The sequence below is a fragment of the Chiloscyllium punctatum genome, chromosome 46 (genome assembly GCF_047496795.1).
Source record: "Chiloscyllium punctatum isolate Juve2018m chromosome 46, sChiPun1.3, whole genome shotgun sequence".
Classification (NCBI taxonomy): domain Eukaryota; kingdom Metazoa; phylum Chordata; class Chondrichthyes; order Orectolobiformes; family Hemiscylliidae; genus Chiloscyllium; species Chiloscyllium punctatum.
This window is the reverse complement of record NC_092784.1, coordinates 47,222,824-47,235,695: the sequence shown is the minus strand read 5'-3', so window position 1 is coordinate 47,235,695 and position 12,872 is coordinate 47,222,824. Positions and strand designations below refer to the sequence as shown.

The window sequence follows — 12,872 nt, the reverse complement described above, 5'->3', positions numbered from 1 at the left end:
GCACAGTAAGAGGAACACCAGGTTGATTCCTGGGTTGGCAGGACTGAAGTATCAAGACAGAAGGGATCTGTTAGGACTATATTTCACTTGACTTTAGAAGAATGAAGGAGAAATCTCACAGACACCTATAATATTCCAAAGGGCCCAGACAGGGCAAATAGAAGAAGGATGTTCCCATTGACCATGGATCTGAGGGGTCAGAGTTGTAGAGTACAGGGTAGGCCATTTAGGACTGAGATGAGGGGAAATGTCTTCATCCAGAGGCTGGTGAGCCTGTTGAACTCTGCCACAGAAAGTATTTGAGACAAAAACATTGAATATTTTCAAGGAGTTAAATATAGATCTGAGGGCTAAAGGGATCAAAAGGGATGCTTTTTGACATTTCTATCATGGGATAGCCATAATGTCACCCCCTCCTTCACTTACAGCCGAGAGCAGAATTTCCTCCACTCACTCACCTGCAGGGTTGCCCCCTTTAGTGGAGATGCTTCTCCATGCTAGTCTGTAGGTCAACAAGTGGAATTGGACAATGGAGACATAGGGCTCAAGACCCAAACATGGGGGCAACAGGCACTGAAAGAGAACTCCACAAACACAACGATCCAACAGGAGGAGAGGCTCCAAGATTTGAGGTGTCTACTGCACCCACTTGCTTATCTGTTTATAGTTCTGACCACTCTCGTAACGCCCCTCATGACGTCCCTCAGATTCACCAACCTGCCTCAGCTGTGCCCATCCTCTGCTGGTGGGTCTGCCAAAGCCTAAAAGCCAATGCCCTCTGATTGGGGAGCACTCCGAATCATAATGTACAGAAGAGGCCATTTAGTCCATTTGGGCTTTAACTCCAAAAATACACTAAAACCATTCTCATGCCCATAGCATTCAATGTTATGGCATTTCAAATGCTCATCCAAGTACTTTTTAAAGGCTGTAAGGCTTCTCATCTCAACTACCCTCCCAGTCCAAGCATTCGAGAATACCATCACCCTCTGAGTCAAAGCCCTCGTCCTCAAATACCGTCTAAAACTCCTCGCTGTCATTTTTAAAATTAAGCCCCCTTGTTATTGACCCTTCAGCTAGGGGGAGTAGTTGTTTTTTATTCACGTTATGGCCCACACACCTCTATCACATCCCTCCTTTCAACCTTCAGTGTTCCAAAGAAAACAACCCAAGCTTATCGAGCTTCTCTTCATCGCTGAATTGCTCCATCCAGGTTACATCCTGGTGAACTGAAGGGTCACGAGGTGCTGGCCAGCCTGTCTCTGGGCAAAATGCATACTCAATGACTGGCCCTGATACCCCCGTAGGAGCAAAGTGACAGGTACACTCTGCTTGACGCAGAGTGCTCACAACCATATGCCCCCCTCAAGGGTTAACTGTTTCTTTCAGAGAATTCACCATTCATCATTTTCCTGGTCTATCATCAACTTGATCTGTGAATGGAAATGATGACAGAAAAAACTAGTAACAAACTGAGCAGATGTTGCTAATTAGAGAAGAAGCTAGTAAATAAGTTCAGTGCAGCTCACTGAATCACAAAGCAAAGGCAACACGTCAGGGCATCTTTCAACCTCAGCACTGACTCTGAATGTCCCCATACTCTCAGCCAACAGAAGCTTTGTTGTTAAATGTCAGAGGCTCTTTCTTAGGGCTGAAATGAAGATTAATTAGGCCTGCTGACTCCTCCCCTTTATCCATGGATGTACATCAAGTGTATAAATCTCTGCTTCGCCCCCTCCACCATCACACTGCTTCCGTTGGCACTCACACGGAAATCAATCTCAACTGGATGATTGTTTCCACTTCTCCCTCTGGAAGTTGAAAAACATTAGCCGTCAAGATGTGTAGGGGTTTGGCTGCATTGCCCAGTACTTGCATTGAGAGGTATGTTGCCTTTTCCTTTTATCTCTTCAGCTACAATTGTCAGTTTGCACAGACAGTTTTTGCAATGGTTCCTGGGTATGAATGGTTGATATAACTGGTTCATGGGCATGAATGGTTAGTATAATTGGTATGATTAGTTGACACAGTCAGTGTTAGTGCACAGTTGCTGCATTGTTCAGTTGGTACCAATGGTTGGTACAGTTGATATGAATGACAGCAACAATTGGTACCAACCACCAGTTGGCAAAGACAGTGTTTGTTAGCTCAGGAGTAGAATGCTGAGCTTCACCACATGAGATCATGGATTCAACTTCCATATCAACAGGACATGAATAGATTATCCAGATTGACCATCTGGTGCAATACAGAGCAAGTACTGCACTGTTAAGAGTCAGACAGCATCGAAACTGACTCTTCAGTCCAACCAGTCTAGGCTGACCATCATTCCAATCTAAACAAGTCCCACCTGCCTGCACTTTACCCATATCCCACAAAACATTTCTTATTCATGTTGCTTATCCAATGTTTTTTAAATGTTGTATCTGTACCTGCATCCACTACTTCCTCTGACAGTTCATTCAATACAAGAACCATTCTCTGTGTAAAAAGGTTGTCCTTGAGTCTTTTTTAAAGTCTTCCTCCTCTGAAATTATTTCTCCTTTTAAAAATATGCACCCTACACTTGAAATCCCCCACCCTAGGGAAAAGGCGTCTGCCATTCACCTTATTTATTCCCCTCATGATTTTATAAAACTCAATTAGGTCATTCCTCAATCTCCCACGCTCCAGTGAAAAGCGTCCCAGTTTAGCCAGTCTCTCCATGCAATGCAAACCTTCCATACCTGGCAACATTCCAGTAAATCTTTTCTGAACCCTCTCCAGCTTGACTACATCCCTCCTATAACAGAGTGAGCAGAAACTGGACCTAGTACTCTAGAAGAGGATTCACCAATGTCGTATACAACCTTAACATGACGTCCCAACTCCTCCACTCAAAGGTCTGATCAATGAAGCCAAGTGTGTTAAATGCCTTCTTAACCACCCTGTTAGCTCAGGAGTAGAATGCTGAGCTTCACCACATGAGATCATGGATTCAACTTCCATATCAACAGGACATGAATAGATTATCCAGATTGACCATCTGGTGCAATACAGAGCAAGTACTGCACTGTTAAGAGTCACATATGATGTAAACTTTAAAGAATTAAGTATCTGAACTCCTATGTCTCTCTGTTTTACAACTCTACCCAAAGCCCAACTTTTTGTGAGGGAGTGAGTGTACATGTGAAGGAGTGAGTGTTTATATGAAGGCACTTGTGTAACTGTGAGGGAATGAAAACTTGTTCTTGTATTTGAGTGAGGGATCATTAACAAGTGCATCAGAGGTTTGTGCAAGATTGTGAAATTCTGTGAGATAATGAGTTTGTAATGCTCTACAAATATATGTTTGTGAGACTAAGGTGCCATATTTTAGATGAAATCCAGTCTGCCCTCTCAAAAGAACATAAACAATTCCATAGTCCTGCTTTCAGAAACAGCAGGGTAGTTGTCCTGGGTGTCCCTGGACAATGTTTCATCCTCAACTCCAATAATCAGGGGCAATTATCTGGTTATTTATCTTCTAAGGTTGTCATGGGACCCCACCGTGCACAAATCAGCAGTCCTACGTTGTTTGTGTCAATGAATCATACAAGAAACAGAGGGATGTGACAGTAATTGTGAATGTATGGTAACATGTGATCATTGTTCTACTGAGTTGGCCCACTATGTTTCTTACCTCCTTCAAATGCAATGTTAGCCACCTCCCCACCTCCTCCTCCTCCCCCCCCCTCCCCCAACCACCCCCGGTACCAACCCCATCTCTTCTAAGGTTCTGCCTCTCCCAGAGGTAAAGCTCCCTTCATCTTCTGAACAGATGACTTCTCCTGGAAATACAGCTCTTTCCAGCAGGGGAACTCAACATCAACCACTGAGAGTTGAGAGCTGACTCAATTCAGTAATGCTCCTTAAAGCTGCATAACTAACCCACGGATATATTTTGACATACCTCTGTTCCAGGGCCAAAGAGATGAAAGTTCACCTGGGACAATTTCTGCACAAATCGAAAGCCATTGGTGACTTTGACAATCTTTCTCCTGTCAAACAAGACAAAGTTACAAAAATCGCCAAGTGAGTGTATATGTTACTATCTCACAGACACACTCAGACACATGTACATTCAGAAACACACATGTACAGGCCTGTATGTACATACACACTCTCACACAAATATGTGCACAAAAAACACAGACAAAATAAGACACAGACACAAACACACATAGAAGGGCACACTCAAACACATACACAGATACAAGCAGACTCCCATTAGGGGCTACTGTCAGACCAATAGAGGATTAAAGGGCGGTTTCTTTTCTATTGACTAACCCAGGCCTTGAGTCCAGATCCACTGCTCCACCTGAGTCTCTGAACTTACCCACTGGGATCAAACTCTGGGTTTGTCTGATTCAGACATACACTGGCTAATCAGGAATGATTGCACCCACAGGTCAGTCCCAGTTAGACCTCCTGCTGCATAATTTGGGATTTTCCCACAGAAGTTACCTGGGTAGAGTTGTGCTGATAACTGAATGATGGAATCCAGTGCTGGACAACAGCACTCTCCCTCCCTCAAGTTATTACAAGCTTAAGGACTGCAACAATCCTTGCTTCAGTGGCTGAAAATAAGATACCAAAGTTAACACATTCTCAGTCTCACCTTCATTTTCAATCCCCAGACCCATTGCTGAGGACACACTCCAAGGAGGTCAGCTCTTCGAGAAGCTCCTGGCTAACAAACGTAAGCACGATTTTACGAGTTCCACTATTTATCACCAAAAGCATTGTAGTCATTTCAATTTCCCATCCCACACGCCCTATAATTCCAGTGAAAACCTTGTTGAATGTGTTCTTTGTTCAAACAGAAGATTTGCACGTTCCTTCTTGGGCTGACAGATTGGCCTTGGGGTGGGTGCATCATATTGTCCCCAGAAACAAATACCAGGCCTTCAATAGATAAGTTGTAATGACAGGCTGTATGAGCTGGGTTTGCATCCCCTTGAATATAGATGATGGAGATGGGCATATGATTGAGAGGTTTTAAACGTTCAGTGGACTTGCCAGCAAGGATAGTTTGGAAACCTTCAGCTGGAAAATCAAAAATGAAGCAAGGTGTAACTTCACATTTGAGGTGGTCCAATTGCGGGAAACATCGAAAGCACTTTTCCGTGAAACGTGAAAGTCTTTGCCCTAAAACGCTGGGGTGACCATTAGAGCTTTCAAGAGTGAGATTAATAGAATTCTTTTGGGTACACATATCAAGGGATAAGGAACAAAGTTGGAAAAGTAGTTAAGGTGTGATTGAACTCAATCATACCTCAACTGTGATTGAATTCAATGATAGTGCACATTCAAGGGGCTGAATGGCCTCCTCCTGTTCCTACTTTGTCCCTCACCAGCTCACCAGTCTTTTATATTCAGTCTATTCATGATGCTCCTTATATCACATGTAGATGTGCATTATTGTTACTAGAGGTCAGGAAGGGAAGGGACAGTCCTAGAGAGATGGTAATGGCAGTTAATCAGAGGAGGGCTGGGAATGGACTTTTACACCCAGTGAGGTGTTGCTGTTAGAAACAAGGATAAGGGAGGAGGAGAGGTATTTGCATTGCCTTCGGTGAAGCCAAATTCCCCAAGACAGTTATCGAACAAAATTTGGTGCTGAACCTGAAAAAGAGATATCAGGATATAGAACATAAAACATTACAGTGCAGGCCCTTCGGCCCTTGATGTTGCTCCGCCCTGAAAAACCAATCTGAAGCCCATCTAAGGTACACTATTCCATTCTCATCCATATGCCTATCTAATGACCATTTAAATGCTTGTAAGGTTGGTGAGTCGACAACTATTGCAGGCAGTGCACTCCACAGCCCTACTATTCTCTGAGTGAAGATACTACCTCTGACATCTGTCCTATATATATATATATATATATATGTATATATATATATATCACCCCTCAATTTGAAGCTATGCTCCCTTGTGCTATCCATCACCAACCTCGGAAAAAGGTTTCTACTGTTCACCCAAACTACCCTCTGATTATCTTATATATCTCCACTTATTCACCTCTCAACCTTCATCTATCGAAAACAGCCTCAAGTCCCTCAACCTTTCCTCATAAGACTTTCCCTCCATACCAGGCAACATTCTAGTAAATCTCTTCTGAACCCATTCGAAAGCTTCCATATCCTTCCAATAATGCAGTGACCAGAACTGTACATAATACTCCAAGTGTGGCCGCACAAGAGTTTTGTACAGCTGCAGCTTGACCTCATGGTTCCAAAACTCGATCCCTCTCCCAGTAAAAGCTAACTCTCTGTATGCCTCCTTAACAGCCTGGTCAACCTGAGTGGCAACTTTGATGGATCTAAGTACATGGACACAGAGATCTTGCTGCTCATCCACACGACCAAGAATCTTACCATTCGCCCAGTACTCTGCAATCCTGTTACTCCTTCCAAAGTGAATCACCTCACATTTTGCTGCATTAAACTCCATTTGCCACCTCTCAGCCCAGTTCTGCAACTTATCTATGTACCTATGTAATCTACAACACCCTTTGACACTATCCACAACTCAACCACCTTAGTGTTATCCGTAAGTTTACTAACCCACCCTTCGACACCCTCATCCAGGTCATTTAAAAAAATGACAAACAGCAGTGGACCCAAAACACCACTAGTAACTGAACTCCAGGATGAACATTTCCCATCAACCACCATCCTCTGTCTTCTTTCATCTAACCAATTTCTGATCCAAACTGCTAAATCACCCTCAATCCCACGCCTCCGTATTTGTGCAGTAGCCCACCATGGGGAACCTTATCAAACGCCTTACTGAAATCCATATACATTAATAGTACATCAACAGCTTTACCTTCATCCACCTGTTTGGCCACCTTCTCAAAGAACTCAAAAAGGTTTGTGAGGCACAACCTAGCCCTCTCAAAACTGTGTTGTCTATCCCTAATCAACTTATTCCTCTCTAGATGATGATAAATCCTACCTGTAATTTAGATTAGATTCGATTACTTACAGTGCGGAAACAGGCCCTTCGGCCCAACAAGTCCACACCGACCCGCTGAAGCACAACCCATCCAGACGCATTCTCCTACATTTACCCCTTCACCTAACACTATGGGCAATTTAGCATGGCCAATTCACCTAACCTGCACATTTTTGGACTGTGGGAGAAAACCAGAGCACCCGGAAGAAACCCACAGAGACACAGGGAGAATGTGCAAACTCCACACAGTCAGTCGCCTGAGGCGGGAATTGAACCCTGGTCTCTAGCGCTGAGGCAGCAGTGCTAAGCACTGTGCCACCATGCTGCCTCTCTTTTAACCTTTTCCAACACTTTACCCACAACCGAAGTAAGGCTCACTGGTCTATAATTACCAGGATTGTCTCTACTCCCCAATCTTGAACAAGAGAACAATCCTGTAGATAATGACGACAAAAAAGTCAAAGCCTACCATCGCCTTCCTGGCTTCCCGGAGGATAAATCCCATCCAGCCCAGGGGATTTATCTATTTTCACACTTCCCAGAATTTCTAACACCTCCTCCTTGTGAACCTTAATCCCATCTGGTCTAGTGACCTGTTTCTCAGTATTCTCCTCGACAACATTGTCTTTTTACAATGTGAATACTGATGAAAAATATTCATTTAGCACTTCCCTTTCTCCTCTGACCCCACGCATAACTTCCCACTACTGTCCTAGATTGGCCCTATCTTACTCTAGTCATTCTGTTACCCCTTATATACTTATAAAAAGCTTTAGGGTTTTCCTTGATCCTATCTGCCAACTTCTTTTGTCCTCTCCTCGCTCGTCTTAGCTCTCTCTTTAGGTCTTTCCTGGTTACCTGGTAACTCTTAATTGCTCTAACTGAGCCTTCACATCTCATCCTAACATAAGCCTTCCTAACATAAACTTGACAAGAGATTTAACTTCCTTAGTAAACCATGGCTCCTGCACTCAACCACATTCTCCCTGTCTGACAGGTACATACTTATCAAAGACACACAGTAGCTGTTCCTTTCTATTGCACCTATTCCCTGCATTTCCTTCTCCATCCTATGCATCCTAAATCGTGTCTCATCGCATTGTAATTGCCTTTCCTCCAGCTGTGGCTCTTGCCCTCTGGTGTATTCATATCCTTTTCCATCGCTAAAGTAAACATACCTGAATTGTGGTTACTATCACCAAAGTGCTCCAAATCTAACACCTGGCAGGGTTCATTACCCTGTACCAAACTTAATGTGGCCTCGCCCCTTGTTGGCCTGTCTACATACTGTGTCAAGAAACCTTCCTGCACACATTGGACAAAAACTGACCCATCTGAAGTACTTGAACAATAATATTCCCAGTCAATATTTGGGAAGTTGAAGTCCCCCGTAGCAAATACACTGCCACTGTCGTTCCTATCGAGAATCAGCTTTGCTCTCCTTTCCTCTACATCTCTGGAACTATTCAGAGGCCGAAAGGCCGAAACTCTCAATAGGGTGATCTCCCCCTTCCTGTTTCTAATCTCAGCCCATACTACCTCAGTTGACGGGTCCTCAAATGTCCTTTCTGCAGCCATAATACTGTCCTTGACTAACAATGCCACACCCCCACCTCTTTTACCATTTTCTCTGTTCTTACTGAAACATCTAAATCCTGGAACTTGCAACAACCATTCCTGTCCCTGCTCTACCCATGTCTCTGAAATGGCCACAACATCAAAATCCCAGGTACCAATCCATGCTGCAAGTTCACCCATCTTATTCCTTATTCCCACCTATATAGAGTCCTAGAGTTGTACAGCACAGAAACAGACCCTTCATCCACTCGTCCATGCCGACCAGATTTCCCAACCCAATCTGGTCCCACTTGCTCGCACCTGGCCCATATCCTGCCAAACCCTTCCTATTCATATACCCCTCCAGATGCCCTTTAAATGTTGCAATTGTGCTCACCTCCACCACTTCCCTCTGGCAGCTCATTCATGTACCACCGTCTGCATGAAAAAGTTGCCCCTTAAGTCTCTTTTATATCTTTCCCCTCTCACCCTTTGCCCTCAAGCTCTGGACTCCCACAACCCCAGAGAGAAAACTTTGTCTATTTATCCTATCCATGCCCTCATGATTTTATAAACCTCCATAAGATCACCTCCCAGCCTCTGACGCTCCAGGGAAAACAGTGCCAGCCTATTCAACCTCTCTCTATAGCTCAAATCCCCAAATCTTGGCAACTTCCTTGTAAATCGTTTCTGACAAGATTTTGCCAAGGTGTTGTGAGGTGATGTACATGTACCTTGATAGGGGCATATTTCAAACTGCGATCACTGTACATCACTTGATATTTAATCTGATGGCTTTGTGGAAGACAATAGTGCTCACAGGCCAGAGACATCTAAAGTGCCCATGTGTGGAGTTATATAGCATACTTATATATACACTTACCCTTATCATGAGCTGACATTTCAATTTATCAGTCTTTGTTGTACGATTGGTATCATTAGGATAAGTTAAAAAACACAACAAAGGGAGAAGGGAGAGATTGAGAGAATTAGGAAAAACGTTCCAGAGTTTAGGATCTAACCAACTCAAGGCACATGACCACCAGTCAATTTCTGGGATTCCGTTGTTCATTTGTGTGACATGGATATCACTGGCTGGGCCAGTATTTATTTCCAATGGATGGTAGACCTGGAGAAAGGCGGTGGTGAGCTGCTTTCCTACTGGAAGGTGCTGGTGGAGGAGCCTTGGTATGGTGCCATTGGTATTGCATTTCTCTCCTTCCCTGCTAGATAAGGGACGGACGAGAGGCCAGAATTAGAGAAAGACTGGAAGAACAGGGAGACAAACAGATGGGAAGCTGGAGGTGAACTAGTCAAGAGGTGGGAAAGGGTTTTTAAACAAAGCGATGAATGAAATGACTGAGAATAGTGTTGTCATTCCAGATGGCGTGGCTGCCTTCCGTGCATTCCTTTGCTCCGAGTTCAGTGAGGAGAACATTGACTTCTGGCTTGCCTGTGAGGACTACAAGAACACAAAGACCAGCTCCAAACTCATGCTCAAAGCCCAGAAGATTTACGATGATTTTGTCAAAGTCCAGGCACCAAAGGAGGTAAAATGTACAACCCCTGGGATAGGAGGTGGGGAGAAATGTTTAAATGCCCCCGAAATAATTTTCATGGTCTGGGTCCTCTCTCTCAATCCATTTTAAAAATCAGAAATGATATCAAATCTCTACAAGTAGTCTGTAATTCTATCTTTGATTTAGAGCTTACAGCACTTTTCTACAGTGATCGCAAGACAGAAGAGCATTTAAACATCATCTGTTGATATGCAATGATGTTACCTTCACTGTGTTACCATTGATCAGAAACTGAACCCGTCTAGCTATTTAAGTTCTGTAGCTATAAAAGCAGGTCAGAGGTTGGGAATTCTAGTGAGTAACTCACTTCCTGACTTCCCAAAGACTGTTCACTATCTACAAGGCACAAGTCAGGAGTGTAATAGAATACTCCCCATTTGACTGGAAGTGTTCAGCTCCAACAAAACTCAAGAAGCTTCACACCATCAAAGCAGCCCACTTCAGTGGCACTACTAACTTCAACACTCACTTCATTCACTAGTGATGCACTAGTGGCAGCAGTGAGTACCATCAACAAGATACACTGCAGCAACTTGCCAAGACTCTCCCGCGAACCTCCTTCTCCTCTGACCAGTTCCCCCTAGAAGGACAGGGGTAGCAGATGCATGGGAACACTGAGTCCCACACCATCCTGACTTGGAAATATGTCATTGTCACTGGGTTAAAGTCCTGGAACTCCCTTCCCAACAGCAATCTGTGTCCCTGCAATCCAGGCTTGAAGAAGACAGCTCACCATCACCTTCCTGGGGCATTAGGGATGGGCAATCAATGCTGCCCCAGCTACTAACATTCATATCCCATGAATAAATTTTAAAAATCCAGTCTTCATATTCCAGTGCAATCACATTCCAGTGTTTTCATTTTCCAATTCTAACTCACTTCTGTTTCACCTGCAACTGTGCCCAGTATTTTCAGATTTTTCCTTTGTCTAATTTCCTCCCTCAGTGTGTATGATTCTCTCTTGACTGATCAACTCATCATAAACTGGGGGAGCACAGAGATATCTCCATAAAAACTGATCGTCGTTGCCTCACGTAACCCTTGCATTACTCGCCCCTAACCATTGTGCTTGCTTCTTTCTTTTGATGGATTATTTCCTCTATTTCAGGTGAACCTTGACTCGCTGACCAGAGTAATCGTGACCAGAAACTTGACCAATCCCAACAACTCCTGCTTCCAAGTGGCCCAGGAGAGAACGTACAGTTTGATGGAGAAAGATTCCTTTCCCAGGTTCCTGAAGTCAAACCTATTCTTTGATTTGCTTAAGTACATATAGAAGAGAGATTTCCTGCCGTGGGTTCGATCCTTCTGTGTCTCAACCCATTCAGCATTTCACTTTTCAGGCACTTGCTCTAGTTTTAGCCAATTACTGCATATCACATTTGCTTAGTTTCAGCAAATATGTAGATGCCTCAGTAGCCATTTTGAGATGACCAGGCCTGCGTTGTGAGATTGAGAGATAATTGTGAACCAATCCTGTCCTGTCTTAGATTCAAGGAAGGTTAAAGGATTTTTTTTAAAATGTGCAGTCGATGCAATTAAACCCAGGAAACACAACCACAATCACATTGCAAGCACCATTTGCAAAAATTGATGACAAGCTTGCAGTCTGTCTGTTAGGTTCTTTTCCCGAGCTTTCGCCCACGAAATGCAAATCACACACGCCAACTTCTGCAAGCTGTTAAAATTTAATAAAGCTTGTAGAAGCTAGGTAACCTCTCTGATACTCTTCGCAGGACACGAAGTCGAGTCAGAAGAGAGACCCCAAATAAAGAAAATACATCCCCTTTTTACAAGTCAGTTGGCAATGTTACAGATGCTCTGGCCATTCCCTCATTGTCACATGCCACTCAAGACAATCCCAAGTCACTCACAGCCACATGTTACCCTAGGTACAATGGCAGGATGAGATCATCCATGGAGATAATGCAAATGCTAATGGCCTAATTCTGGGTATTCATTATGCAGACGATTTCCTGACTCAGTGTTTCCGCAAGACAATGCAGATGCTACATACTTAGCTTCACGGGATGGCCAGAAAGCATTGCTGAATGGAAGAGATTGAATGATAGTTTAACTCGACAATAGCAAGGGAGAGTAATGACAAATGACTGTTTAATTGGAGTGGAAGTCACTTGCATTCCTTGCATCCTCACCCAAGGACAGTGCAGGTTAATCCTTTAATATTAATGTCCAGAGAGATAGTCCTATTTAATGTTTAAAATTACATGTCGATGTAGTTAAATAAAGTGAGCATTGCAATGACTTTAAATGACTGATATTGGTAATAGTGGCTGTGGTTGTGTTCGCCGAGCTGGGAATTTGTGTTGCAGACGTTTCGTCCCCTGTCTAGGTGACATCCTCAGTGCTTGGGAGCCTCCTGTGAAGCGCTTCGGTGATCTTTCAATCTACAAATGTTCTCACAAACTTTGGACACCTATGGGCGAGAGACGCTAAAACAAGCCAGGAAATGGGAATCCTGTGCCAACTGCCTAAGCACCAGAAAGATCACAGAAGCGCTTCACAGGAGGCTCCCAAGCACTGAGGATGTCACCTAGACAGGGAACAAAACGTCTGCAACACAAATTCCCAGCTCGGCGAACACAACCACAACAACGAGCACCCGAGCTACAAATCTTCTCACAAACTTTGAATTGGTAATAGTCATTGAGACTTTGATAGATAATGTTGGGAACAGTGCCGTAAAGGATTCAGAACTGGCCCCATTGGCCTCACCAACCTGGAAAT

The 12,872-nt window shown here is 43.8% G+C and overlaps 1 protein-coding gene across 1 annotated transcript; it reads left to right on the top strand.

Annotated features, from left to right (window-relative positions):
• The first annotated feature begins 1,763 nt into the window (after positions 1–1,763).
• On the top strand, positions 1,764–12,615 carry LOC140468001 (regulator of G-protein signaling 5-like). The gene is made up of 5 exons (XM_072564131.1): positions 1,764–1,884; positions 3,943–4,053; positions 4,659–4,720; positions 9,928–10,094; positions 11,233–12,615. The coding sequence occupies exons 1-5, from the start codon at positions 1,841–1,843 to the stop codon at positions 11,398–11,400; spliced, it is 552 nt and encodes a 183-aa protein (XP_072420232.1). The 5' UTR covers positions 1,764–1,840; the 3' UTR covers positions 11,401–12,615.
• The last annotated feature ends 257 nt before the right edge of the window (positions 12,616–12,872 follow it).

Excerpts from the sequence above, each read along its gene's own strand:
- LOC140468001 (XM_072564131.1), top strand. The coding sequence starts at position 1,841 with ATGTGTAGGGGTTTGGCTGCATTGCCCAGTACTTGCATTGAGAG. Across the intron at positions 1,885-3,942 it reads CCCAGTACTTGCATTGAGAG|GGCCAAAGAGATGAAAGTTC; the intron begins GTATGTTGCCTT and ends CCTCTGTTCCAG. Across the intron at positions 4,721-9,927 it reads GAAGCTCCTGGCTAACAAAC|ATGGCGTGGCTGCCTTCCGT; the intron begins GTAAGCACGATT and ends TTGTCATTCCAG.